Source organism: Meles meles, chromosome 14, assembly GCF_922984935.1.
Source record: "Meles meles chromosome 14, mMelMel3.1 paternal haplotype, whole genome shotgun sequence".
NCBI classification, from domain to species: domain Eukaryota; kingdom Metazoa; phylum Chordata; class Mammalia; order Carnivora; family Mustelidae; genus Meles; species Meles meles.
In genome coordinates, this window is record NC_060079.1 from 22,295,701 (window position 1) to 22,323,398 (window position 27,698).

Here is a 27,698-nt window from a genome sequence, read left to right on the forward strand (position 1 = left end):
CAGGCTCCCTGCTGAGCAGAGAGCCCGATGCAGGGCTCGATCCCAGGACCCTGGGATCATGACCTGAGCCGAAGGCAGAGGCTTTAACCCACTGAGCCACCCAGGTGCCCCGGACCTTGACATTTTTGAGGAATACCAGTTAGGCATTTTGTAGCATGTCTCTCAGTGTTTTGTGTGGTGTTTTTCTCGTGATGAGGCTGAGCTCACGGGTTTAGGGAAGAATATCATGGAGGTGAGGTCCCCTTCCCGCCACATCTCATCAGGGAGTACGTGATTTCAACATGATTTATTACTGTTGTTGTTAACTTTGGTCACTTGGTTAAGGCAATGTCTGCCAGGATCTCCACTGTAAAATTACCAATTTTCCATTTTCAAGCACTGGGATACAAATTTCCCAACTAGAGGACACAGTATATGTACTGTCCTAGTGCCTCTAAGCGACTCACTCACTGGGTCCAGCTTGTCCTCAGCTCTACCTCCTGAAGGGGCTACAATCCAATGCGAAGTCATTTGTTTTATTCCTTCAATTGGTCTAGTTTTGGCTATTGGGAGTTTTCCCGTTGCCTCAGTATTCCTCTGACATGCCCTCATTCTTTTGTGTTTTGAGAACCTCCTTCCTGGTACTACAAGAAGATGGTCCAGATGCATCTTCAGCTTTCTCTGTTGCAGCTCCAGAGTCAGCCATTTCTCTGAGGAGCCTTGGTTCGTTCCTTTCATCGGTTTGGAAACCAGGAGCCCGGGGCTGGGTGTATTTGTTGCTACAGGGCTGTCACTGCTTCTAGGCCCTCTTAGCAGACAGAGTGAGGAGATCCATATATGTTTGCTATCCTGTGCACATCCACACAGCTATAGTCATTTCTTTGTCTCTCCATCTGTTTGTGTTTTGAGCCGAGGGTGAGCTCATACTAATGTCTTGGGTTCTGATCTAGTACCACAGGGTTCATTCTAGCCTTCCCTTCCTTGCTTTTCTTTCTTTCTTTCTTTTTTTTTTTTTTTAAATATTTATTTGACAGAAAGAAATCACAAGCAGGCAGAGAGGCAGGCAGAGAGAGAAGAGGAAGCAGGCTCCCTGCGGAGCAGAGAGCCCAATGCGGGGCTCAATCCCAGGACCCTGAGATCATGACCTGAGCCGAAGGCAGAGGCTTTAACCCACTGAGCCACCCAGGCGCCCCCCTTCCTTGCTTTTCTGGTTTCTCTTTCTGACAGTGAGAAACCTGGCTTCAGCCATCCATTATCTACTAGATTGCTCAACACTAGGATACAGATGTTTCCAAATTATCAACCCATACTCCCATAAGAAACAAATTTCCCAACTAGAGTACAGAGTTTCTGTACTGTTCTAGTGGGTCTAGCCTTACAATTCCAATCAAAACACCATTTCCCAGAGTTACTTAGTTTAGGTTCCCCCTGCCTTTTTTTTTTTTTAACCACTCTCTTGAAGTGGGGATAGCTTTAAGGATAGTTCCAGATACCCAGCTTCCATAAATACTGTATTCTGTACCTCTTAGTCATCTCAAATTTAGCATTGCCCCAGGGGAGAAATATTTCCAAACCACCAAACAAAGGGAACTTGGAATTATATATAGTTATTGAGAGACTGAATGAATCTTGATTGGATGATAGATCATTTTACAAGTCAGTTGGCTTACAGAATTTTGCTTTTGATAACTTTCAGGATATTTAATGGATGATTAGGAGCCAGTTTTAGTGATAGATTATTATGATTCTTGACTTACAACCAGGCAAGAATTGAGGGACACTTTTTTTTTTTTTTTTTAAGATTTTATTTATTTATTTGACAGAGAGAGAGAGATCACAAGGAGGCAGAGAGGCAGGCGGGGGGTGGGGGGAAGCAGGCTCCCGCCTGCTGAGCAGAGAGCCTGATGTGGGGCTCAATCCCAGGACCCTGAGACAACGACCTGAGCGGAAGGCAGAGGCTTAACCCACTGAGCCACCCAGGTACCCCGAGGGACACTTTTAACAAAAATTCCAATTCCTATTTATTTAACTGAATGAGTTTTCCCAGTACTTAACAGCTTGAAAGAAAGAAACAGAAAGAAGGAGAAAGAAAGAAAAGCAAGAGAATAATTTTTGAACCTTGTCTTTTCCAGCAAAAAGTGAGCATTCATCTAGTGGATACTAATTGGGAGGGGGAAAAAAACCCATTGACATCTTTAAGTGATGACTTTCCAATACAATTTTACTTTTTATGTTTAATGATTATTTATCAATGTGATTCATTTTATTTATTTTTTACCAATTCTGTACCTATTAGTAATGTTAATAATTCAATCAAGAATGAAAGAAAGCCTATGATCAGGAAATATAAATTAAATTCCATTTATATGATAGTGATCAATAAAACTTTGAAGCAGACAAACATTGCTATAGGGATAGTTCAAGGAGAGAAAGGAATGATGTAAACTTTGTGATTCTCAAAAGAAGAGCTTACTTAAAAAGAGAATAATGGTTGGTTTCAAATTGCCGTGGTTTTTAGATTACTTTGGATATGTTTTACTCGTGTCAGTATTTATAATTGCTGGAAATTACATCCTTTTCAACTATTTAGACATGTAATGAAACGCTTCAGACAGCAGCTTGATGTGCCTTCGCGAATGGGGAAGGGGAAGGCGGGGGCGGGGTGCCTGTTTGCAGACCACTGGGCGGCGGCCAGTTTGGTAAGGCCGCCAAGTGTAGTCCAGTGTCTGTCCATCTCTTGAGAGTATTTGAGACCTTGCACGAAAAACTCTCCCTGTCTCAACTTAGTTCATTTAGAAAACTGGGTGACCGCTACTTTGCTGGGTTGTTGCAAAGAACAGAGATAATTTCTGCAAAGCATCTGGTACGCCGTGTGCGAGAAACAGGAGCGCTGTGCTGGTGGAGTGAGAGGCACAGGAGTCCCGACCCAAGACAGCAGAAGGTGGCGCCGCCGGGCTTCCAAACTCCCTGGCCTGGGACCGCTCTAGGGCAGGACAGTGCAGACCAGTCCTGTCTCTGCCAGCGCCCCGCGCCCCGCCCCCATTCCGCCGCGCGGCTCCGCCCCCGCCGCCCAGAAGCGCAGCGGCCGGGGGAACTCAGATTCCCCCGCAAGGAAGCTTCCCGCTTGGTGGAGCCGGCTCAACAGGTATGCTGCGGGCGGGCCTCCCGGGATCCTTACCCCGAGCTGCCCCCAGGGCTCCGGGAGCCGCGGGGAAAGGGACCGAGCCCCCGACGGGTAGACGGGCTGCAGGGGAGCTGCCCGAAGTCTCTGGCCGCCTCGGTCTCCGTGGCAACGCGCTACGCGCGGAGCTCCGGCCGGGGCGCCAGCTCTGCAGCCCAGCCGGCGGCCGCCTCGCGGAGTGCTCCTAAGGTAGAAGGCTTGTCCCGAGAGCTGGGGGCTTCCACCCCCTGGTGCCGCCGGGGCGGGACGGTCGCCGTCCTTCAGTTCCCGGGCTGGAGTCCTCGTGTTCCAATTCCGCAGCCGCCTCCCTTAAAATCAGGTCCTCGGGTGTCTCCGGCCTCCCCTGGCAGCGGAGCTGGTTCCCAGACCCATGCCACCCAGTTGTCCCCTTTCCTACCATGACACAAATGATCGAAAACCTGACCGGCCCGCTCACGCAAGTTTTAAAAGTGGGCATGATGTCCTAATTGTGGTGTAAAGAGAAAATGCAAGGAAACGGTTTATAATAAAGTTTGCATTTCAGTCTGCAAATGCTTGGTACGACCACAGTCGAAGAAGTAGGGAAGTAACCAAGGGCACGCGCCTGGGCTAGGAGGCACCTGACCTTGACGGCCGCCCACTGTTGGGTCTTCTCTCAGCTACGGCTACCTTGAGCAGCTCAGCCAGCGGGGGCGTGATTTTCCAAACCGGTGCACAATCCTTGATAATATTCCAAACACAACAAAGTACAACCAAGCCTTTATTTACATGCGGTTGCATTCCTCAAAAATTAAGTGTTCAGTAAAACTGCAAAAAAATATTCTGTATTTACGTGTAAAATGCAGTTTGGTGCTAGCTGCAGATCGTTATAAGTAGATTTTTCCATGCACATGAATGTGTGTGGGGACTTGCTAGGGTTGTAGGGCCGGGGATACTTCTTTATTTTCAGGACCGTGCCTCGCATCTCAGGACATTACTATTCCACGCCCCAACCACTTCTAAACGGCATAGTGCTTTTCACGTCTCTTCAAGAACAGAAAAACCTCCGCAAATTCCCAAAATGCCCCTAGGGGGCAGCACGTCCCCGTTGAGAAGGGCTGAACTGTAAAACCGCACTAGTATTAAGGACATCCCCGCCTTACAGAGGAGCCAAGACCCCAGGTGTTGCATCTTACATTCTCAGGACAATCTTGTAAAACCAGGTATTGTTATTTCCATTTTAGTAATTAGGAGAGTGAGGTTTTGAGGGATTAAGTGACTTGCCCAGGATCACAACACTACAGTTATCAAAACTGCGACTGAGCTCAGATTACACCAAGAAACAATGTTTCCCCTTCGTTGTTGCCGGCCGTCCCAAGGAAAGTTATTTGACTTTGCCTTGGTGAGGTTGGTAGGAAAGTTTTTTTTTTTCTTTTAATTAATTAATTTTTATTTGTTTATTTACAGCATAACAGTGTTCATTGTTTTGGCATCACACCCAGTGCTCCATGCAGTACGTGCCCTCCCTATTACCCACCACCTGGTTCCTCAACCTCCCAACCCCTCCCCACCCCCCGCCGCCCCTTCAAAACCCTCTGGTTGTTTTTCAGAGTCCATAGTCTCTCATGGTTCATCTCCCCTTCCAGTTTCGGGAAACTGGTAGGAAAGTTTTAACAAAAGAAGTTCCTTTACACTGCAGTGGTCAATTGTGTGACTTCGTTCACGTTTATGAAAAGTGTGCAAAAAAATTTCAGTGCTCTGATTTCAGGAACCACCGTGCATTGACACCATGGATAATTATGATGTGATTAAGGTCATTGGGGAAGGTGCCTTCGGGAAAGCATTCTTGGCAAATGGGAAATCAGATGGCAAGTACTGCGTTATTAAAGAGATCGATTTTGCGAAGGTAAAGTGAAGAAGTTCACATTCCTGTTCATTTTCAGTAATATATTCAGTTGGCTTTTAATTTAGTATGAAAAAGAAAGTCATTTTTTTTGCTTGTTTGTTTTTATAGTATGAACGTTAAGCCTCAGTTGACTAGGGGCACTTGGGTGGCTCAGTCGGATAAGCATCTGTGGAACTAGAACTATGTTGATTGTAGAGATAATTTAAAAGTAAAATCTTTTTAAAAATCCCTTTAGTTTAAAAAAAAAAAACCAAAATGTGTGCAAAATCTACTTGACAAGTTGCACAGTGTGGGTGTACTCAATGCCCCTGAACTGTACATTTAAAAATGGTAAAATGGTATTTATTTTATGTTCTATATATTTTACCACAGTTTTTTAATGTTGCAAAGGAAAACAAAAGGCCTTCCCAAACTTACACTAAAGCTCAGGTGTAGATGGTTAGCTTTGGAGAGAATGCTTTATTCACCAGTATAGGTCCTTTCTCGTGGCCCTGTGGCATCCTACTACTAGTGTCCTGTTATTCTAACGTGCTCTCAGAGCTTCCTTCCTTGACATTGTTCTGTTCACTCTCCTTTGTTTGTCTGGCTGCTCTCTCTCAGGTGTGTCTGCCCTCTCACCCCGTAGATGTCCCCCACCATCTGTTCTTTGCCGACTCTCTTTCTCTGGGCAGTCACCTCACTCCTGTCTTCGCCAGTAAGCAGACCACTCTTAAAACTCTCTCCAGCCCTGGTCCCTCCCAGCCCTCGGTTCTGCATTTTATCTGCTCTGTGTTGCACTGTGTTCATGGCATTAGTGTCCTTGTGAGATCCAGGCTCAAAACCATGGGATCACCTGTGAGTCTTTGTCTCCCTCCACGTCCGATTACTTGCCACATACTGTTGGCTCCTTCTCTCCTCTGAGTTTGTTTTATTTGTTTGGTCAATGCCCTGGGCTGATTCAGTATCTTTGCCAAGGCTCCAGCTTCCATGTAGCAAAATTTTGATAATGCTCCAGCCGTGTCCCCAGACCCTCACTGGGACAGAAGTCGTCAAGGAAAGATGACTGGATGCATTGTCACTTTTGAGTGCATAAAAACATAAAACTTCTGAATGACAAAAAAACACCATGAATAAACTGAAAGAAGTTGACAGAATGCCAAAATATTTGCAAGTATTGACAAAAAAGTGCTAGCCTTTTATAAATGAATAAAAAGGAAAAAACCCATAACCAAAGAAGTCATCATACAAAAACTTCAAACTCATGAGTAAAGTAAGAAATATATATCAATGCATACAAATTTTTGCTTATACATTTGGGAAAGATAAGAAAGAATATAAAAGTGGGGAAGTGGGCACTCTCTTCCTCTGCTGATGGGAAGGTAAATTGGTATCACTCTGAAGGGAATTCATTAGTATGTATCAATACCTTGGAAGGGGGGGCCCCTGGGTGGCTCAGTGGGTTAAGCCTCAGTGGGTTAAACCTCAGTGAGGTCATGATCTCAGGGTCCTGGGATCCAGCCCCGCATCGGACTCTCTGCTCAGCAGGAAGCCTGCTTCCCCCTCTCTCTCTGCCTACTTGTGATCTCTGTCTGTCAAATAAATAAAATCTTAAAAAAAAACCCAAAAAACCTTAGAAGGATTCATGCCCTATTTGCATTATAGGTCCACAGTATGTTGTAAAGATGAAAAAAATCAGGCCACCCAAAGTTATGTATGTATGTGTGTGTGATGTTAACAGTACACACACACACACACACACACACACACACACACTAACAGTGATTATTGCTGAGTGATAGGATTTCACCTCCACTACTCCTCTCTGCATTTTCAAAATTTTTAATATGGAGCATATATTCTGTTTTCTTAAATTATTAATCCTCTTTTTGTTTTTTTACATTTTTATTTATTTATTTGAGGGAGAGTGAAAGCGAGAGAGATCACAGAGGGAGAGAGAGAAGCACACTCCCCACTGAGCAGGGAGCCCAACGTGGGCCTTGATCCCAGGACCCTGAGATCCTGACCTGAGCTAAAGGCAGATGCTTAACTGACTGAGCCACTCAGACGCCCCAAATTGTATTATTTGTATAGGCAGAAAAAGCTATCTTCATTTTGAAAAAGACAGGGAAAAAAGTACACATCCCAGGATCTACTTTTGGGAGTTTACTCCAAGGAAATTCCTGGAGACGTACAGTCAGAAAGCAACTTGTGTCCAACAGTAGGGGATTGGTTACTTCATTTATAAAAAAGGAAGCGGCTCTTAGAAATCATGTTGCAGGTGAAGTGTTGACGTGAGAAATGTCACAGCTTCTGCTAATTGAGAAAACAGTGTGTGTAGGACGAGGTACTCTCGGTAAAAATATGTATTCTCTCTCTCCAGGAATATAGGTACCCATGCATGTAGTCACATACATAAAAGGAAGATGTACTCGATTGTTATGTAGGTGGAATGTGGGATTGTGAGTAATTTTTGCCTTGTACTTTTATATTGTTTTACTCTTCGGATTAGTTTTCACACTCTCTCTGGTTTGTTTCCCCAAATTCCATTTCAACTTCCCCTCCACATACCCAGCTGTCTCTGTACTCGCCCATGGGGATCTTTTTTTCAAGAAGGTCTTTGCCTGCTCGTCTCCAAGTACTAAGATCCTACTTGCTTTGGGCTGAGCTCCAGGAGACCTTCCAGGACCTCCCACTCGAAGTAACCTCTCTCTGTGTAAACTCATAGCTTTTTATCTGTCCTGCTGCTATGGTACTGATTGTCTTCTTCTCTGATGGGCTTTGACTGTTTTTTTGTGTCTGTGCCTTCTCCCCTCATTCAACTGTGTGTACTATGCGTGCAGAATGCCTGCCTTGTTTGTCTTGGCCTTCCACGCAGCACCTAATAATGCTTTGCCCCTGTAGGTATTCAATACATTTTTATAATTTATAAATAATTCAGTGGCTAGACACTTTCAGGCCTTCTAGCTCTGTTGTTAAGATGGTACATACTTAGGAATTACAGCACCATTTTAATTCTAAGGAAAGAAGAAAGTATTTGGGAGGTGAATTTTCTATAAGGATATATATTAATTCACTTGATAGCATCTCTCCCATTCTTAGTATACATAATAAAAAGTCAACTATATTTTTCTAATACAGCACTGGTTTTTTTCATCCATTTTCTCATGAACCGCCCTGGCCTCTGGGCCATCACTAAGGAGAATGTCATATTAGGCCTTGTTCTCCTTGCTTTCCCGTATCTCTTTATGTTATTAAATTTGTCTAGCAACGCCTGTGTCCCAGTATTAATAGGTATTGTTTCTTTCTTCCGTTCTACCCTAATGTAGTTTTTCATTACTTATTATCTAGAGAAATCTACATTTCCTCACATCGCCAGTGTCTCTCCATGCTGTAAACTCTAAATACAAGAACCTGAATGGCTTATTTCTTACAGGTACCAAAAAGCTACTATTTTCTCTCGCATCATCCTACTATTATCAAGCATATTCTTTTGCTTCTTATTTTTTTTTTTTTAAAGTAAGCTCTACTCCCAGTGTGGGCCTTGAACTCCCAACCCTGAGATGAAGAGTTTTGTGCTCTAGCAATGGAGCCAGCCAAGCCACCCCTATTCTTTTGATTCTTGCCTCCAAAAATGTGTTGTATACTTTCTTGATTATAAAATAAAAGTGTTCATTACACAAATTTTTGAAAAGAACTGAAGGGGAAAATAAGGCCATTGAGAGGAAAATACAATCACTTGTAACCGCTCTCTTTAAACATTATGGTACATTTTTCTCCAGGCTATTTTTATTTTTATTTTTAAAGAATTTATTTCTTTATTTGACAGAGACAGTGAGAGAGGGAATACAAGGAAGGCGAGTGGGAGAGGAAGAAGCAGGCTTCCCGCTGAGCAGGGAGACCGATGTGGGGCTCGATCCCAAGATCCTGGGGTCATGACCTAAGCTGAAGGCAGAAAGGCAGACGCTTAACGACTGAGCCACCCAGGTGCCCCTCCAGGCTATTTTTAATGCATAAATACTTTATAAGATACCGGCATGATAGCTGCCATGATAGATATACTCTTCTATAGCATCTTTTTGTACTTTTTGTACTTGTGAATATTTTCTCAAGTCATTCAGTGTTTTCATATGATAAAATGTACACCCCCCCCCCCCCCCCCCCCCCCCCCCCGGGCTGGCTCAGTTGGAAGCGCATGTGACTCTTGATGTTGGGGTCATGAGTTTAAGCCCCACGTTGGGTGTAGAAATTACTAAAAAAAAGTAAGTAAATAAACTTAGAGGGGCACCTGGGTGGCTCAGTGGCTTAAGCCTCTGCCTTCAGCTCAGGTCATGGTCTCAGGGCCCTGGGATCGAGCCCCGCATCCGGCTCTCTGCTCGGCAGGGAATCTGCTTCCCCCTGCCTCTCTGCCTACTTGTGATCTCTCTCTCTCGTCAAATAAATAAAAAATCTTAAAAAAAAAAAACATAGAAAAATATTCTCATATAATAATATTAAATGTTCCCAGTAATAAAGATAATGCTTACCACTTCCTGGGTGCCTGTTTTACCTCTGCCATCCTACATGATTTACATATATCAATTTATTTAATCCTTGCAACAGCCCTGAAGATCTATCTCATGGCTTCATTGTATAGATAAAAGAGCTGAGGCTCAAGGATGTTAAGTGATTTGCTCAACGATGCCCAATAGTCAACAGATCTCTCTCACTCTTCTATTGCACTTTCTGCTATAACACTTTGCCTCCCTTGATTTTTGATGACTGCATAATATGACATCAGGTTAAGAAACACTAGGGGTGCCTGAGTGGCTCAGTGGTTTAAGCCTCTGCCTTTGGCTCAGGTCACGATCCCAGGGTCCTGGGATCGAGCCCTGCATCAGGCTCTCTGCTCAGTGGGGATCCTGCTCCCCCCCTCCCCACCCCGCCTGCCTCTCTGCCTACTTGTGATCTCTGTCAAGAAAATAAATAAATACATAAAAAGAAACACCATGATTTAACTATTTTTATATTTTTCAGACGTTTATGTTTAATTTTTTAGGTATGATTAAATACCATGTAATAAGAATATAAGTCACTTTTTAAAAGATTTTATTTATTTATTTGAGAGAGAGACAGGGAGAGTGAGCAGGAGGGAGAGGGAGAAAGAATCTGAAGCAGCCTTCCTGCTAAGTGCAGAGCCTGGTGGGACTCGATCCCACAACCATGAGATCATGACCTGAGCCAAAACCAGGAGTCAGACGCTTAACTAACTGAGCCATCCAGGCGCCCCTAAGTCATTCTCATTAAACAAACTATGTACACATGTTTACCTCTGTGTGCATTAAATAAAAACATTTAGCAATTAGCAGCAATTACTCCTAAGGAATAGGAATTCATGGAATGGGTGGGGAGGACAAGGGGCAGTTTCACTTTCATCTTGTTCCCTTCTGTCTGGCTTCAAATATTTTTTAAGATCACAAATGTGTATTATGACAGTAATTAAAAAACTAATAACAAAGCATGGTAATGAAGGCTTTATATGAGAACACTTGGCACATTTCTGATTATTTTCTTTCGATAAATTTCTAGAACAGATAATAAGCCAAAAACAGGAGTAATTTAAAGTTTCTTAGTTCATGTTGTAAAATTGCTTTCCCCCCAAATTTATATACCTATACCAGAAGTATATGAGTGCCGGTTTGCTGCTTTTTGGATAATCCTAGGTATTAACATTCTTGTCTTTGTTTATATCATAGGTGAAACATTACATCAAATTTTATTTCAGTCTTTGTTCTTTATTTTTTAAAAGATTTTTATTTATTTACTTGACACAGAGAGAGAGAGAGAGAGATCACAAGTAGGCAGAGAGGCAGGCAGAGAGAGAGGGGGAAGCAAGCTCCGTGCTGAGCAGAGAGCCTGATGCGGAGCTCGATCCCCGGGCCGTGAGATCATGACCTGAGCCAAAGGCAGAGGCTTAAACCACTGAGCCACCCAGGCACCCCAGTCTTTGTTCTTTAGATTATTGAGTGGGGTTGGATATTTTTTTCTGTTTCTCATTTTGCTTCTGTTCTTTTTTATGAGTTACCCATCCGTGTATTTTGCCATATTTGTATTGGCAGCTTTGCCCTTTTTGTCTTGTTAATTTGCCAGAACTCCTTATATATTATAAATACTGAAATATTTGCCACATCTATTGCCAGTATTTTTACTTAGCTATAAAAATACAGTCACCTACCTACGTGTGCCTTTTGGTTTTGTGTATAATGTTCTTTTGAAAAACAGTAAAGTGGTTGAGTAGCCAAGTCTGTCAATCTCGTAGGAGTCATTCAGTTACTTGTGTTTTGAAACTCACATGGAGCAGCTGTTTTGAAATTTAAATTGGGGTGGAAGAGACAGAAGCTGAGATTTAAATGATTTACAGAAGGGTACATAGGTAGGAGGCAGTAAAGTTGGGACTGAGAACGTTCATGTTTTAAAAATGCTTAACTCTCAGTGAGGATGAGAAGTATGGGAACTCACACATACCGCGTGGGCTGGTGTTGAAGACCATTACAGAAGGAGCAGGGGGAAGGAGCAGGTGACCTTCGGGGACTGGAAAGGCTGGGCGGCCAGGCCAGAAGTCAGGTGGAGATGCCAGTCAAGCAATCGCAGAGTCAAGAACGAGGAAGAAGGGGTGGAAGCGAAGTGTGGCCACTCCCACTGGCACCGAAGCAATAGAAAAATACTCTCAGTAGATGATCTATCGAGTGATAAGAAAATGCGTCGAATCTAAAATGAAGTCCTAAGAGACCATTTTTATTTGAAAATGAAAAATGTGGTAATCTTACTACAGAATTCTACCGGCCTGATTGAGGTGATATATGACTTTTTTTGTTTGTTTGTTTTAATTTCATGTGTTTTTCTCAGCAGTGGTTGCTACTGGAACATTGCCTTTTTATAAGGAATTTCTTTGTTGCTGAGAGATAAATATTAAAATAAGTTTCCTCCAGAGGCCTAAGTAATTAACACAGTGCCACCAAAGCAACTGAACCTTTAATACGGCAGACCATCACCAGAAATATTTATTTTCTTGTTTATGATTATCATCGACAAACCATTGATTCGCTATAGATCATGCTGTTAATTCTAGGAATATCATTTCCTGCCATTGAATGATCAGTTTCAGAAGTGGTATTAGAAGCCAATGAAATCCTCGATAATTTTAGATGATAGCAGAAAGCATGTTCTTGAAAACAAATTATAGATAACTACTTAGATTATTTTATAGATAATACTATAGATAATAGTATCTTTATACTCTGTCTCTTAATGTAATTTAGATGCCCAAACAAGAAAAAGAAGCTTCAAAGAAAGAAGTCATTCTTCTGGCCAGAATGAAGCATCCCAACATTGTAACCTTCTTCAGTTCGTTTCAAGGTTTGACTTTCTAATATTCTTCAAGTGCTTTAATAATAAAGTGTAGGCACACAGACATCTAGAAAAGATTTTTGAGAACTGTGCATAAATTCATTTTTGTAAAGGGACTCGTTTTTCCATTTACTTAAATCATAATTTGAGACACTGACTTTATTTCCTTGCTAGTGAGTTTTTGTAGAAAACTTCTAAGTTTGCTTAATTTTTCCCTCTCCTTAATTCTTGCTGCCTCGAGAGTTAATGCTGGTGTATTAGTCTTGCTACAGTAAGAACTCCAAAGTTGTGGCCTCCCAGTAATCCACATATATTTCTCACATTACACCTTGGCTGTGAGCGGGCGGGGTCTGAAGTCTGGGGTCCAGGTGATGGAGCCACCAAGACAGGGAGCATGCTGAGCGAGAGAATGGGACGAGACACGGAGCCTGCCACGCGATCACTCTCAGAGCCCTGTTAGGATGTGGTCCATTTCTCACCTTCCGTCTGAGCTCCCATTCCTGTTGGCAAAGCAGCCATGCAGCCAGCCCGGGTCATGTGGTGACAGGGACGGTGTACTCTGCCTCTGAGAGTTCTTGCATGTGCTGGGGCAACAGGTGGGCCCCCGATCCTCTTACAGAGAGGCAGCAAACAGCTACGCTAGAGGGGAAAAACATGCCTGAACACAACATCTCTTCTGCCTCCATCTACAGTCAGCAAAACAGGCAGAAGTTCCTGTCCTGGTGGAGCTTATCTTCTAGGGGGAAGAGACAGGCCGTAAACACATCTCCTGTAGGTGGGGTGCATCTCAGGCTGTGTGTGACTCACTGTGTCTGCCCACAGCTCACCGTGGGGCATCCCCCTTCCAGCCCCTGGCACTGGGCTGGGAGCTTGAATTCCCAGGTTGTAAGTAGTTAATGGAGCAGGAATGTCTTCAGTGTCTTCACGCGCCCTCGGGGGTGTACAAATCAGGAGATAAATATGCAGAGCCACTGTTTTTTGAGCTTTCACACTGTGTAGGGCACTTGGTTCCTTACAAACTAAAACGACTCGACTGTGTTCAAAGCAGTTCTCTGTATGGCCCTCTTTGACTGCTGGGTATTTAAGAGAGTTCTCCGGGCTCTTGTGTGGTCCTCCTGGGACTGGAGAAGTAGACGTGAGCAGGAAGTCGAGTTGTTGTGAACAACTTCTAAGGGGCAGCCACAGAATAAAGTGCCCTCCTTTCCTATTCTTGGATTCCTAACAAAGCCAGAAGATGATCTTTCTTTTCCTCATTCTTTGGGTTGTTGCTGTGACTCCCTCTGTCTGGCTAAGGTCTACTCATGCTCAGGCCTTCTCCGAGTTTGCGGGTCCCATCATGGCGCCCTCTACTGACCTTGCATAACACCTCTGCCCTTGTGCGCATGCCTCTGTTTACAGGACCAAGTGCAAATTCCTTTCAGATACTCACATTTAGAATTCCTCTGTCACCACTTGATCCTCCACATCCAGCGCATAGTAGGTGCTTAATCCCCAGTGGCTGAGTGACTACGTGGACTGTACCACTTTCACAGAGTAGACTATGTCTTTATGCCAAATAGACATTTGAGGACTATGGACACAGGTGCTGTTATAAAATTAGAGGTCATCTGGACCACATAAATGACCTCCACTGAGTCTGTTTATATTGTAAGCTTAAACTTCCTTAGAACAGCTTTATTTTTTGTTTTTGAAGTTGAGTGCCCCTGTGTTTAGGAAAGCTAGAGCTATGGGGATGCCCCTGGGTTTGCCTGGCAGGTTTTCGGGACTTGAAACCTGGAGTTTATCAAGGTAAAGGCTTTGTTTACTCTCAACAGCTTGTCTCGAAGATCCATTGCTCTAGTTCAGCAAATGTTTGTCTGTAGAAAGCGTGAACTTTTTATAAGTTGGAAGCAATGTATGAAAAACAGGGCGTGTAGTGAGATTTTCCTAAAGCTAAATTGATTCCACTTAAATTCCTTCAATAAATATTTATCACGTCCTCTTGCATGCTGGGTGTGTCCTGGGTTTCATCAGTTGCTGCGGAACAAACCATCACAAATTCAATGGCTCCAACCAACACCCATTTATCCTCTCCTGACCCCTCTAGATCACACGTCTGGGTGTGGCTTAGCTGCAGTCTCTGCTCAGGGCCCCACAGCTGGGTCTGCTGTCTTCATGGAGGTGCAGAGTGCCCTGCCCTGCTTACTTACATTGTCGGCAGAATTCGTCTACTAGGATCATAAGAATGAGGGGTCTGCTTTCTTGCTAGCTGTTCACTGGGGGTGGTTATGGCCTTCTGGAGGTCAACCGCCCTTCCATCCCCTATGGCCCCTTCAGTAGGCCTTCTTCAACTTGCAATCTCTCCCTTCCTCGGTCTCTGACTTCTAAACCTAGATCTCAGTGGCTCTGGTGATTAGGCCAAGGTCCCCAGGTAAAATCTCCTTTTCTATGAACTCAAAGTCAACTGACTTCAGTGGTATCAGCAAAATCCCCTCTGCTGTATGTCGTGACATTGTCACGAGAGTGATAGCCCATTGTATCTACAGGTCCTACCTGCACTCCCAGGGAGGGAGCCTACACCGTGTGTGCACTGGGGCTGTGGGTGGGGAGAGACAGACAATAAATAAGGCATAACCGAGAAGCACATTGTATAGTATGTTAGAAGGTAGTAAATGCTGGGGCAACATAAAAGGGTGGGACGGGAGTGTGGAAACAATTTCCAGCAGGGTGGTCATTCGAGCAAAGACTGGAAGATCCACACTCAGCTCTGCTGAAGAACTTTCTGGGCCAGAGGACCGGCCGCTGCAATGGCGTGAGGGCAAGAGCAGGCCTGCTGGGTTAAAGCAGTGGCCAGGAGGCCTTTAGGAAGGGCTGTCTGCCATGGGCCGTGAGCGTCTCTGCACACCTCTGCCGAACGTGCCAGGAGTGTGAAGTCCTGACCGCTGTCTCCCCAGGCTGTATCTCCAGATTGGGTTTGTGGTGAGGGACACTGAAAGGCAAGGCATCTCCAAGGCAGAGGCAGAGCTGGCCTATTTGCTGCCCACTGGAAAGCGGCAGCTTCCTCCACCTCAGGTTCCTTTCCTGTCACGTTGCCCATGGCAGGTGTGCATGTCCGTCTAGGCTCATGTGTCTTACCTCCGTGGGATGAGTGCTAACGTGAAGCTCTGACACCTGCTTTTGCCAAGAGTAATAAAGTCCTTGGCCACTGGCCCAGGAGTCATATGTCCTAGCATCCACGAAGTAGTCAGAGGCTTGTAAGTGGGGGAGAGACAAAGAGCCCTGTGGGACGTCCTTGTGAGGACGTCTCTTGTGGGCAAGAGAGAACAGCAGAAGTACCTTCATTCTTGATGCTGAATCTGTGTCCCTCCTTGATTTGGGGCGCTAAAATGCTCTTATTTTATGGAATGATGGTGGTAGTGGGTGATACTTCATCAGATCTAGAGGCCATCAGTTACCAGATGCGCCATTACATGCTAATTCCGAGGAACAATCCTGCCAACTGGACAAAACAGTGCTCTTCCTTAACCCAAATTTTATTTTCTATGTATTAAAAGAGCTTTTTAAGAGCTGTTCTTCTTGTGCATACATAAAAAGGAAACTACAAGCGAATTACATTGGTTAAGGGGTTCTAAAAATTATTCAAGCAGTGTACTTAAGAATGAATTAATTACAGTATTAATTACTAATTTTTCCATGTTGGAATTTGGCCGTAGAAAGGTTGGTTAATGTTAGTCCCTACTGTGAGTGCCCCTCGGTAGTTTAGAAAGGTTAATGACCAATGAGCTTCATAATTCCAGAAGTTGCTGCCCTACAATGTGTCTTGCACTTCTCTTTTTAGAGCGTCCTTTTCCTCCTTTCTGCATTTTCAAATATTATACATGCTTTAAGACCAAACACAGATCTGTCTCTTAACGGAAAGGGACCTCTCTCACTTCTGCTCTGAGAACCTCCAAACTTGTACTCACATGGCACGTACTATGCTGTATTATAATGCTAGTGTATAAACTTCATTTCCATCCGTGAGACTGGAGGCCACGAGGACAATAATTGTTTCCTATACCTCTTCCCCCTTCCCCTACAGTGCTTACTTTGCTTTTTGATGGAGAATTTGAGAACATAAATGGTCTTTCCAGAAAGTTCTAAGCCCATAACATACAAAATTAACGATGGCTAGTGGGGGGGGGGATGCATATTGAGAGGCAAATGATACTCATTGACCCAAATAGTTTCTTCAAGATGGCTCTGCCATGATTAATCCTGAAGCAGCCACTTAACTTCTTTCACAGAAAGCCAGTGTAAGGCAGAATGAGTTGAAGGTTGGTGGCAAGGAAGTAGAATGGAACTCTTTCTCCTTCGTTTTCCTGATTTCAGCGGTCCCACTGCCATTCCTTCATCACTGAAGTGGCCCTCTCAAGGACTGAACTATGAGAAATAGCAGTTCTCCTAAAACTCACGCATTCCTAAAGATAATTTACCCCCTAAATAATTAGGGCATGTCCGGAAACACCTTCTTAAAACCTTCCTGGACTTTCCATGTCTGTTGTTCACTGTCTCTTGTCCTCATTGCCCTCTAAGCCACAGCCTTCTGCGGTGGCTCTTCTCACGTATGCTGACCGACTCCCCAACTAAACGGTCACCTCCTCATGCAGGAAGGATGGCTTGTTTGCTTTATATTCCCAGCACCTCATTCTTGGTATGTCCTCAGTAACGGTCTGTTGATGAATGAATGGATCTGTCCCCTTTAAGGAGGTGGGAGTCGGAGTGTTCTGTGAGAGGCGCACTGAGTTTGTGAATTAGTCACAGTGGAGGGCAGACGCTATCAGGGTGCTCACAGCCTCTCCAGAGCTGGTTTAAGCTCCTTGAAAGAGAGAGGGAGCAAAGGATAGCTCTTTGGCAAGAGATTCTGAAATTTAGTGGATACTCAACAACACGAGGCAAAACACAAGGAGGATTAATACTCGTTTTTAAACCTGATTTTATGCCAATTTTTGTTGTGTTCCTTAGATGGTTTTATGAAACCACTTAACCACCTTTCCTGAAGCCCCTTCCAGGTGGCAGTTACCATGCCAGGTGCAGAGAAGACAAAAGAACAAAGTGGGGACTCTGTCTACAGGGAACCCACAGAAGAGTGGGAGAAACGAACAACAGAGAAGGAGCCCTTTCCAGCAGGAGCCCAGCTGGTGGTTGGCTGGTTCTGGGGAAAAGCTGGTTAAGCAGGAAATTGCACACACATATATTTATTTTCATCTATAAATGCACAATCATTTGACAAACTTTTGATGTAAGACCGAGGCCTCATCCTTGATGATGAGCACGTGGAATAGACTTCTGAATATTCCTTCTTGGGCAGGCTACTCTCCTCGTTTCTGGCTTCCAATTTCCTTTCCTTAGAGTGGAGTCAGAATTTACAGACAGTCTGGGTGCACAGTCTTTTTAAAGCTTTGTCAGTTATTTTCCACTTGTCTTACCCAACATTTAGGTCAAAGATGCCCCTCTTTTTTTTTTTTTTTTTTTTTAAGCTACTTTCTTTTACTGAGTTCTCCACAGTAGTCAACACAGGTTTCGTAGAAATAACCACATCTGTCTTTTTTCCATTCATTTTTCATCAGTTTGTGCAATAGTGGCAATAACATTGTATAATTGGCTGAACAGATTTGGGGATGGACACCATGATCTTGGTGACAATTCATGGGAACAGAGGTACCTGAGCGTGCAGGAGAGTCTGGTAGGCTTCAGGGGTACCCCTGAGTGGGCAGCAGGAATGGTAATGACTCCAGAACGTAGGTCAGAGAGAGGTTAGTTTAGAAGAGTGTCCATTGTGCTCAACAACATAGTTGAGTAAGGGCCATATAAATAAAAGGTTACACCCAAGTTCAAAGGTCTATTAATGCTTCCTGGGGTTTGGGTTAAGATTCACGGCTGCCATGAAACAGAAGATTTCTCATCTCGGGCAGGAATGTGTTCATAATCGTTGTTAACATTTATGGAACTCTCATTATATGCAGACATTGTTGTGCGTCTCTGACACGGATTAACTCATTTAACCTTTGCGACAGTCCTGAGAGGAGTTTCCATATTATTATCTCCACCTGTAGATGAGATAATGAGGCACAGAGAAATTTAAATAACTTGCCCAGAGTCAAGAGAGCTAAGAATGTTAAGTGGCGAAGTGGGCCGAGAATCCAGTCCGTGATTCTGCAGCCAGTGTTTTTAACTGTTGTGTACTGCATTTTTCTGTATATTCTCCACTTTTGAGAGCACAAAAGGTAATGATGCCTTTTCTTACAGAGAACAACAGGTTGTTCATTGTGATGGAGTACTGTGACGGAGGGGATCTCATGAGAAGAATCCGTAGACAACGGGGAATGTTATTTAGTGAAGATCAGGTAAAAATGCCTCCAGTTTGCCTTTTAATTTGTACTAGGGGTAATTAAATTCATAATGCCATAAGTACGAGGCCGTGTGTATATACAGCGTGATTTCTGGCAGAGAAATTCAAACGTACAGTAGTGGATCAATATTGTTGATAGATTTAGTCCAGAACAGATCTGCAATTGAACTGAAATTGAGTCTCTTTTTGAGAGTGAAGCTTGCAAAGAAGACAGTGTTGTATTTCGGAGCAATCTCAAGTAGGATGCCCTTGAGATCAATCTTCATGGCTAAAAAATTGTGAATGTGGCTATTCTTCAGCCATTTGAAATGTGACATATTTATAGCTTCACTCCTCTTCCTTTTACCATTTAGTACGCTGTTATAAAACAGCTATCCCACTTTGCTCGGAAGCATAGAGGCCCTTCGTGGCAATGGCTATTTAGTTTCATTGATTATGAAGAGAGAGGAGAGAAAGGCCAAGAATAATGGCCTCGATTCCCATTCTCTCTTCACACAAACACATTTTTCTTCCAACCTCTGAGCTTCCTTTGGAACCCTCTTGGGAGCTGTGCTTATGAAGGACGCAGCAGGAATGTGTGTGTGGAAGGGAATCCGAAGGGGGCCTGCGTGACGGGTGGGGCAGGCCGCTGCCTGGAGCAGTGCTCAGGAATGGCCCGGCCCGCCATCTTTCGACAGTTTGTTTCTGTGTCGTATTTTACTATTCAAAGACCTCATGCCTCTATCATTTCCTCCTAGAGCTAAAATGGAATAGTTTGAATGTACACATTTATCCCTAAACTTTGTAAATTTAATCAACCATCCTTCCTATGCTCCTTCACATTATATATTAAGTTCAGTATTTGTAGAAACCCTCCTTGCTTCCCCTCTAGGGATTATTTTGCCACTTTTTTTTTTAAGTCAGCTTTTCTTTTTTTTTTAAAAGATTTTTATTTATTTATTTATTTGACACACACACACAGAGAGAGGGATCACAAGTAGGCAGAGAGGCAGGCAGAGAGAGACTGGGAAGCAGACTTCCTGCTGAGCAGAGAGCCCCATGCAGGGCTCGATCCCAGGACCCTGGGAACCTGACCTGAGCTGAAGGCAGAGGCTTTAACCCACTGAGCCACCCAGGTGCCCCTTTTTTGCCACATTTAATAAAAACGCTCTTCACCACAAAATTTTGAATTACATTTCCCTTTGTTGGAAAAGAGCTAAAATTACAACTGAATCTTACTTAGCATCTGGAGTATGGCTATTTTTTGCTTTTGTTGTCCTTTTTTTGTGGAATCTGGCGGACAAGGAACCAATGACATTTTGGAAGTTTAAAGAAGTCTTTATAAGCATAGAACACATTTTTAAAAAGAGCCTCATGGCCAGCTAAGATAAAAAAAATCATGACTAAGAAATGAAATTAAGTTCCAAAAATTTCAAAAGTAAAATATTTGTTTTTATATTACATATGCATATATTGATAGTTCATTGAAAATTTTAATAACCTCACAGATTCTCTGCTTCCTCTTTTCCTCTCTGCCTTGGCAATCCCTTTCCACGGAAGGAAACACCGATGGCACCAAGGTTATCAGGAAATGCTGCTTATCTGCTATCCTGATGGAATCAGCAAACCAGTGTTAAGAGGGAAAAAAAAGCACAACTGCCTCCCTCTCTCCTGTGCTTCTCTGTCTCTTTTCTGTATGTGGAGTTCCCTTTGTTACCTGCACATTTAGATTGCCTTGGTGCACCTTCATTTTTTTTCTATAAAAAGAGAATCGTGTGATTAGATGATATATCTAATATAGTTTCATTCACATAAATACATACACATAAGTATGTTATTTCTCTCTTTTTGCATATTTTCATGAAGACATTCCAGTGACCACCAGACTACTGATTGGCTTTGTTTTATGTTCCCTCTACAGATTCTGAGTTGGTTTGTACAGATTTCTCTAGGACTAAAATATATTCATGACAGGAAGATCTTACATAGAGACATAAAAGCTCAGGTAACAGCTTGGAGAGATCAAGACAGAACTGATCTTTCGTTTTCTTGAAATATCTCCAACAACGTAGCATTTTCTCCATTTATAGAACGTTTTTCTTAGCAAGAATGGAATGGTTGCAAAGCTTGGGGACTTTGGTGTAGCAAGAGTTCTGAACAAGTAAGTATTTTTAAAAATCATTTTCTATTTATAACAGCCAAAATATGTATTTTTAGGTATCATGAATTAAGATATGAAAAGTTTGGTTTCCAGATAATTTTAGAGAGCTATTTATATAAATTCACTAAATCACTCATTCATATGATGTTTTGCCCATGATTAAAATTTCCAAGATTAATCTTCGTATAACAGAAAGATAGTGGCAATGTTTTATAGTATGATATAAGTTTATCATGTGACTGAATATGCATAAAGCTGGTGAGAATTGAGTGAAACAGGCAAATTCACACATGCTCTGGGCAATATATTGATGCAACTTTCAGACATTAAAAAAATATATTGATGCAACTATTTTGGAAGACATTTTGGTGGTAATAAACATCAAGAGTTTTTTAAATGTTCTCTTTGTTCTAAAGGAAGAGTTTGATATTTGGACTAATTTAAATGCCTAATAATTGGGAAATGGGTAAATTTTATAGAGCTTGGCACAAGCATGTACCTGAATGTTACACGGCCACTCACATTTATGATTTTTGAAGACTTCTTGATAATGTGAGAACAAATTTTGTTATATTAAGACAAAATGGAATTCTGAATTTTAAATACTCTGTGATCACACCTATATGAAAAATATGCATGGAAAAAAAGACAAGAAGGAAATATATCCAAATTTTAATAATAACTATTTTGGGATAGTAAGATTCTAGGTAATTTTTTTCTTCTTTATTCACTGCCATATTTTCCAAATTTTAAGTCATGTCTGCGTTACTTTGGTAATTGGAAAGGGAGAACTCTCCGCATCTAAGAGTTTTGTAATTTAACAATCGTATTTCTTTGTGAAGCCTTTAACCATAAATATTTTTTTATGTGTAGATTTTGGGCTGGTGAAGTATAAGTTTAAAAATAAATTTATTTTACTACTCTGTTATTAATATGCAATATATTGGCTTTATTTTAATATGTACATTCATCAAATTTTGTGTTACCCATTTTTATACTTTATTCTTGCATGTCTGTATCTTAAGCCTTTTCTTACTCCAATAACAAACCATGTTATTTATTATCTAACATAACTTACTAGTTCCATGGAACTCGCTAGAACTTGTGTTGGAACGCCATACTACCTATCCCCAGAGATCTGTCAGAATAAACCCTACAACAATAAAACGTGAGTTGCCGAAGATTGGTTTGAAAGTCTCAATAAAGCGGGTGGATTCTCTCTTTCTCATGGTACTTTCATAATTTCATTTCCTTCACATGTGAAATGGGGATCGCGGTGACTGTCTCCAGCCACCTCGGTGTCCCCTGAAGCTTTTGAACATATTTAGAAGAAAGACATTTCATCTGAAGACACAAGTGATAAAATGACTAACATTGAAAATTGCAGTGTCTGTGGTGTGCACCTGTTTGATTTTTCATACCTTCCAAACACTGTTTAGCCTAACGCAGGAAAGTGTTATAGAGGGGTCAGGGAGAAAGCAGTGAGAGTCCTGGATTAGGAGCTAGGAGCCCTAGCCTTGGCCCTGTCACCGTGTTGACCTTGTCAATTGACCTCTGTAGGTCTCAGTTTCCCTAGCTGTAACAAAGAGTGTTAGGCAATTGTTGAGGTATTTCCAGCTTTAAAGCCCAACTAGTTTTGTGTATGAGATCCCAGAGCCTACCATTCCGGAATAATATTAATATACACGATAGTAAAAGGTGAACATGAGGTAGTTTTTATTTCCATGTAAGGAGAAGCAGAAAAAAATTACTTTTCAAAGCTGCCGGTTGCACTAGTTGGTTTAGCAGGAAGACTGAATTCCTTCTAGGAGTTAATTTTGCATTTGTTTTGGAAAATACTCAAGGGATGTTTGGCTGTTTGACTTTCTAAGAGATAAGTGGAGGGCAGAGCCCAGATAGTAGAGATTTCTAAAAAGAGTAGTAAATATTTCTCTGCATAATAGAGAAACAATCTCCTCCCCCACCCCAGTAGCCTAGAATAATACCAAGAAGGGGTTTGGCCTCTAGTTGGGCAGGAATGCAGCTGTGTGGCCTGGGTGGAAGGGGGGACTGTCCAGAGAAGCACCCTGGGTCAGAAGCATTGTTTTGCACTGCTTTTTACAATACTTGAGTCAACATTTAAATATGCTGATTTGGTGCTTTTGTTAATCGGAAGACCTTAGCAATAATCAGCTGGGTAGCTGCTGCCCTGGTAGATCAGAAACCAGTCCCTGGCTCACCACAGCCCCCAGCACACGGAGGGCATAGGAGACTTGTAGACGTTTCCACCCAGTGCCAAAGTGGCTGTATTCCCCGCTGGACCACACTGGCTGGTATAGAGGGCGCTCTGGGACAGGGGAGGGTGTGGGTCAAGGGAAGACCCGGTGATTATAAAATCCTGTGTGGTCGTGGGAAGTGGTCTGTGAGTTTCTAGAAACTCTTAGGAAAACACTAGAAAGCAGTTGGAAATTGTTTCCTACCTATTCTGTAATCACTCTTCATTTCCTCAAGCCTTCGGGATGTCTCCCTCTGCTCCTGCCCACACTCAGAGGAAGTGTGGCTAAACAGTGGGGCCGTTTTCCTCACTTTACGGAATCCTTGTTTTTTTTTTTGTTTGTTTTTTTTTTTAGATTTTATTTATTTATTTGACAGAGAGAGATCACAAGTAGGCAGAGAGGCAGGCAGAGAGGGTGAGAGGGAAGCAGGCTCCCTGCCGAGCAGAGAGCCCAATGCGGGACTCGATCCCAGGACCCTGAGATCATGACCTGAGCCGAAGGCAGCAGCTTAAACCACTGAGCCACCCAGGCGCCCCGGAATCCTTGTTTTGATTGTTTCATTTCTCACTGTATTTTCTGTGGTCTTTTAGATTTAATGATGCCTTTTTTATAAGATAACTCCTTATTACACCAATCACATATCAGCACTAAGTACTGAAGAGCAAGCCTCTGGTCATATGTTACAAGCACAATTTTTAATTTATTGAGTGCCAGATACTATGTTGTCTCTCTCTCTCTTTTTTTAATAAATTTTTAATTTTTTTATAAACATATAATGTATTTTTATCCCCAGGGGTACAGGTCTGTGAATCGCCAGGTTTACACACTTCACAGCACTCACCATAGCACATACCCTCCCCAATGTCCATAATCCCACTCCCCTCTCCCTATCCTCCCTGCTCCCTGCTCCCCGCCCTCCCAGGCAACCCTCAGTTTGTTTTGTGAGATTAAGAGTCTCTTACGGTTTGTCACTGTGTTGTCTCTTAATAGAGCTTTGGTTCTGTCAGTGGCTTTAAGAAGAGTATACCTTCCTAAATCAACCACATTTTACCCTTTGAATCAAAACAAATCCATGTTTGAGTCTTGCCAGCTTCCTCCAAATTGTTCAGAATTCCTTACATACACACATTTCCTCCGAGCACGTGAAGCTGACGTAAACACTGAGCCCTCAGATTGTAGCAAAGTTAGTATATCTTTTCTCTGCTAGGATTCTCACAAACCGGGCCTTGTTTCGATGAGACCTCTTACTTTAGTAGGACGAAGAATTGAAAAAGTAAGAATAAAAACTGTAAAATTGTAAGGATACACAAAAATATCAGTCACTGTAAGGATAAAGACTTTAACTGAGAATTATGGATCTTTCTTGGCATGTGAACTCTTATCTTCCCCAGGGATATTTGGTCTCTTGGCTGTGTCTTATATGAGCTTTGCGCACTCAAGCATCCTGTAAGTATGTTAATCATCAGAGTGATCTTGAATTATTAAAACTATAAAAGTGAAATTAACTTTTGAGAGGAAAAAGGTTAATGTTTGGAGTTATTAGGTTGTTAAAAATCACATGGACAAGCTATTAAGATGAGTGACCAATCCATATATACGGACATGGAAAAATGTGCAACTTGTACAGTAAAAAACCCAAGCTACACAGCACATTTTCCTTAAAAATCAACTGTGCGTGAATATATAATCAGCAAAGGGAAAAGGTGCGTGGGGTCAAGTCCGTAGGAAACCAGACACAGCTTCTAAGACCTTCTCTCAATGGAGTCACAGGAGTCATGCTACTTTCTCCAGCAACAGGTAGTGACATCACGTGTGAAAGGTTCTCACCCAGGGAAGCTCCTTAGAGACCCAGTGCTCAGGGTTTTGATGTGGAACTGGTCATGCCGGCGCCCTACACCTGGCAGGTACCATGCTTCCAGACTCCCAGGAAGAAGCAGGTGTTCAGCATCAACCATGTTGTTTGTACCATCAGTGTAGGCAAAGAGAGCCACTCTGAACACTGAGGGATTGGAGGGAACTCTCCAGAAATATGAGTTCCCAGAAGCTAGCCAAGAGCCAATATGGTAAGGAGGCCTGTCTTTTTTTTTCTTCTTCCTTTTCTTTCTTTTTTTTTTTAAAGATTTTATTTATTCATTTGACACAGAGAGAGAGATCACAAGTAGGCAGAGCAGCAGGCAGGGAGAGAAGGGGAAGCAGGCTCCCTGCTGAGCAGAGAGCCAATCCCAGGACCCTGAGATTATGACATGAGCCAAAGGCAGATGCTTAACCCACTGAGTCACCCAGGCACCCCAAGGGGGCCTTTCTAAGGAGAGCAGTCTTAAACCTGCTGTGTGAACACTTTTCTACACAGCTGTTATTTATTGTTACTACTATTGTTATTGTCAAAGGTCAGACAGCTAGTAATAGCCTGATTAAACCTGATCTTTACTGTGTCATCGAACGTCATGCTTATGTGTAAACCCATGGCCTCATACAATGGAAGATTCTCTGGTTAATGTAGATTTTTTTTTTTTTTTTAAAGAAAGATCAGAAAGTAGTTTAACATTTTTTTTTAAAGATTTTATTTATTTATTTGACAGACAGAGATCATAAGCAAGCAGAGAGGCAGGCAAAGAGAGGGAGAAGCAGGCTCCCTGCTGAGCAGAGAGCCAATGCAGGGCTCGATCCCAGGACCCTGAGATCATGACCTGAGCTGAAGGCAGAGGCTTAACCCACTGAGCCACCCTGGTGCCCCTGGTAATGAAGAATTTTTGAGGAAATGTTTTTGCTTTGTTAATTTAGAAAGCAAGGTGTAAACTTTCATATTGTTATGACTTCAACTCTGTAAAGTAAACATTATTTTACTTTTTGTAAAATCTAAGCTCTGTGCCCAATGTGGGGCTTGAACTCACAACCCTGAGATCAAGCGTCACATGCTCTATGCACTGAGCCAACCAGGCACCCCAGTAAACATTATTTTAAAAGACTAGAAGGAAATATACCCCTGGCTGACAAAATTATACATATTTGCCCTGCTTGTAGCTTCCTCTTCCTTCCAGTTTTTCATAATGAATAAATATTATTTTGATAAGAAAAAACTAAAACTAAGAAAAGCTTGTTTTATATAACGTGGCATCACATTGTGTAACTGCCTATAATATCTACTCATCAAATATTAGTTGATGAAAACCATTTAGGGTGGACCATAGTACTTCTAACTGAAGCCTTATAACATTGTGTTTTGGTTTCGCTTTGTTTAAAGATTCAATTTCCACTTTTTTAATTTATAAAGTCCAGCTTGAGCAAAAGCAAAATGATTGCTTCCCCAAGGGTCCCTCAGCTGGATCAGGGAAGGGTGGTGAGTACGAGCCCCCCCACCCCAGTCCTGGGTGCAGGAATCTGAGGGTGACAGGCACAGACCCCCACCCCCAGTGCAGGGGCGTGTTTCTGCCGCAGGCCTGCCTGCCTGGGGGTCCTTCTGGTGAGCACCGGCTGGAAACATTGTTTTGTTCCTTGATATTACTTTACAAACTAGTATTCAACGTTTTCTCTGATTTAGTATCACCATTCCTTGTCCTTTCAGTTTGAGGGTAACAACTTACACCAGTTGGTTCTGAAGATTTGCCAAGCGCATTTTGCCCCGATACCCACAACGTTCTCCCATGACCTGCAAGCCTTGATAGCTCAGCTCTTTGAAGTATCTCCCCGAGATCGGCCGTCTATTAATTCCATTTTGAAAACGCCCTTTTTAGAGAATCTTATTGCCAAATACTTGACTCCCGAGGTAAGCTTGGAGATGATTCCGTGTGGATTTTGGCAGAGATTTTGGTTAGCAGGTCCTTGACACATATGTTCTATCTTAGGTCATTCGGGAGGACTTAATTCCCAGCCTCACACATAAAGCAAGACGGTTGGCTTCTCAGCCTGCAAGGAAGGGGGTCCAAGGTAAGAACGATTTGACCACGTGATCAAAAATCATTTCTTATGTGTGTCACACACGGTGAATTTTAATATATGGCTGACAACATTAGCAGGGAAATTCCACTAAATACACTGAATGTGGATGTTTAAAAAATATGAGCAATGTTGGGGTGCCTGGGTGGCTCAGTCGGTTAAGCATCCAACTTTTGATCTCAGCTCAGGTCTTGATCCCAGTCATGAGTTCAAGCCCAGCCTTGGACTCCACGCTGTGTGTAGAGCCCGCTTTAAAAAAAATTTTTTGTGTGTATATATATATATATATGTATATATATATATAAAACATATATATACATACACACATATATATACACACACACATTTTTCTTATATATATATGACAGTTTTTTTATAGATCTATTTTTTCCTATATGTTTTTCTTATATATTTTCTTATATATATTTTTCATATTTCAATTAAGTATATGTAGTATTCACTAAGTATGTATATTCGATAAGTATATTGAATATTATTGAATACTATTCAGTAATATTGAATACTATTCAATAAGTATATATAGTGTTACAATAAGTCTAGCTGAGAGAGTATTTCATATATATACACATATATATATATGAAAAATCTTCCTT

General features: G+C 42.4%; 1 protein-coding gene across 3 annotated transcripts in view; it reads left to right on the top strand.

Annotated features, from left to right (window-relative positions):
* Window positions 1–3,073: 3,073 nt before the first annotated feature.
* The window catches only part of NEK5 (NIMA related kinase 5), a 63,003-nt gene continuing 38,378 nt past the window's right edge, over window positions 3,074–27,698 (top strand). For 2 of the 3 annotated variants that reach the window (XM_046028170.1, XM_046028171.1), the window contains exons 1-8: window positions 12,303–12,395; window positions 18,654–18,751; window positions 20,657–20,740; window positions 20,826–20,896; window positions 21,978–22,064; window positions 24,543–24,597; window positions 26,714–26,914; window positions 26,994–27,075. In XM_046028170.1, the coding sequence (XP_045884126.1) occupies window positions 12,353–12,395; window positions 18,654–18,751; window positions 20,657–20,740; window positions 20,826–20,896; window positions 21,978–22,064; window positions 24,543–24,597; window positions 26,714–26,914; window positions 26,994–27,075 (721 nt within the window). In that variant the 5' untranslated portion in view covers window positions 12,303–12,352. Of the gene's footprint in view, window positions 3,125–4,886; window positions 5,025–12,298; window positions 12,396–18,653; window positions 18,752–20,656; window positions 20,741–20,825; window positions 20,897–21,977; window positions 22,065–24,542; window positions 24,598–26,713; window positions 26,915–26,993; window positions 27,076–27,698 lie in introns of those variants that run through there. The other variant, XM_046028172.1, reaches the window with a different exon arrangement.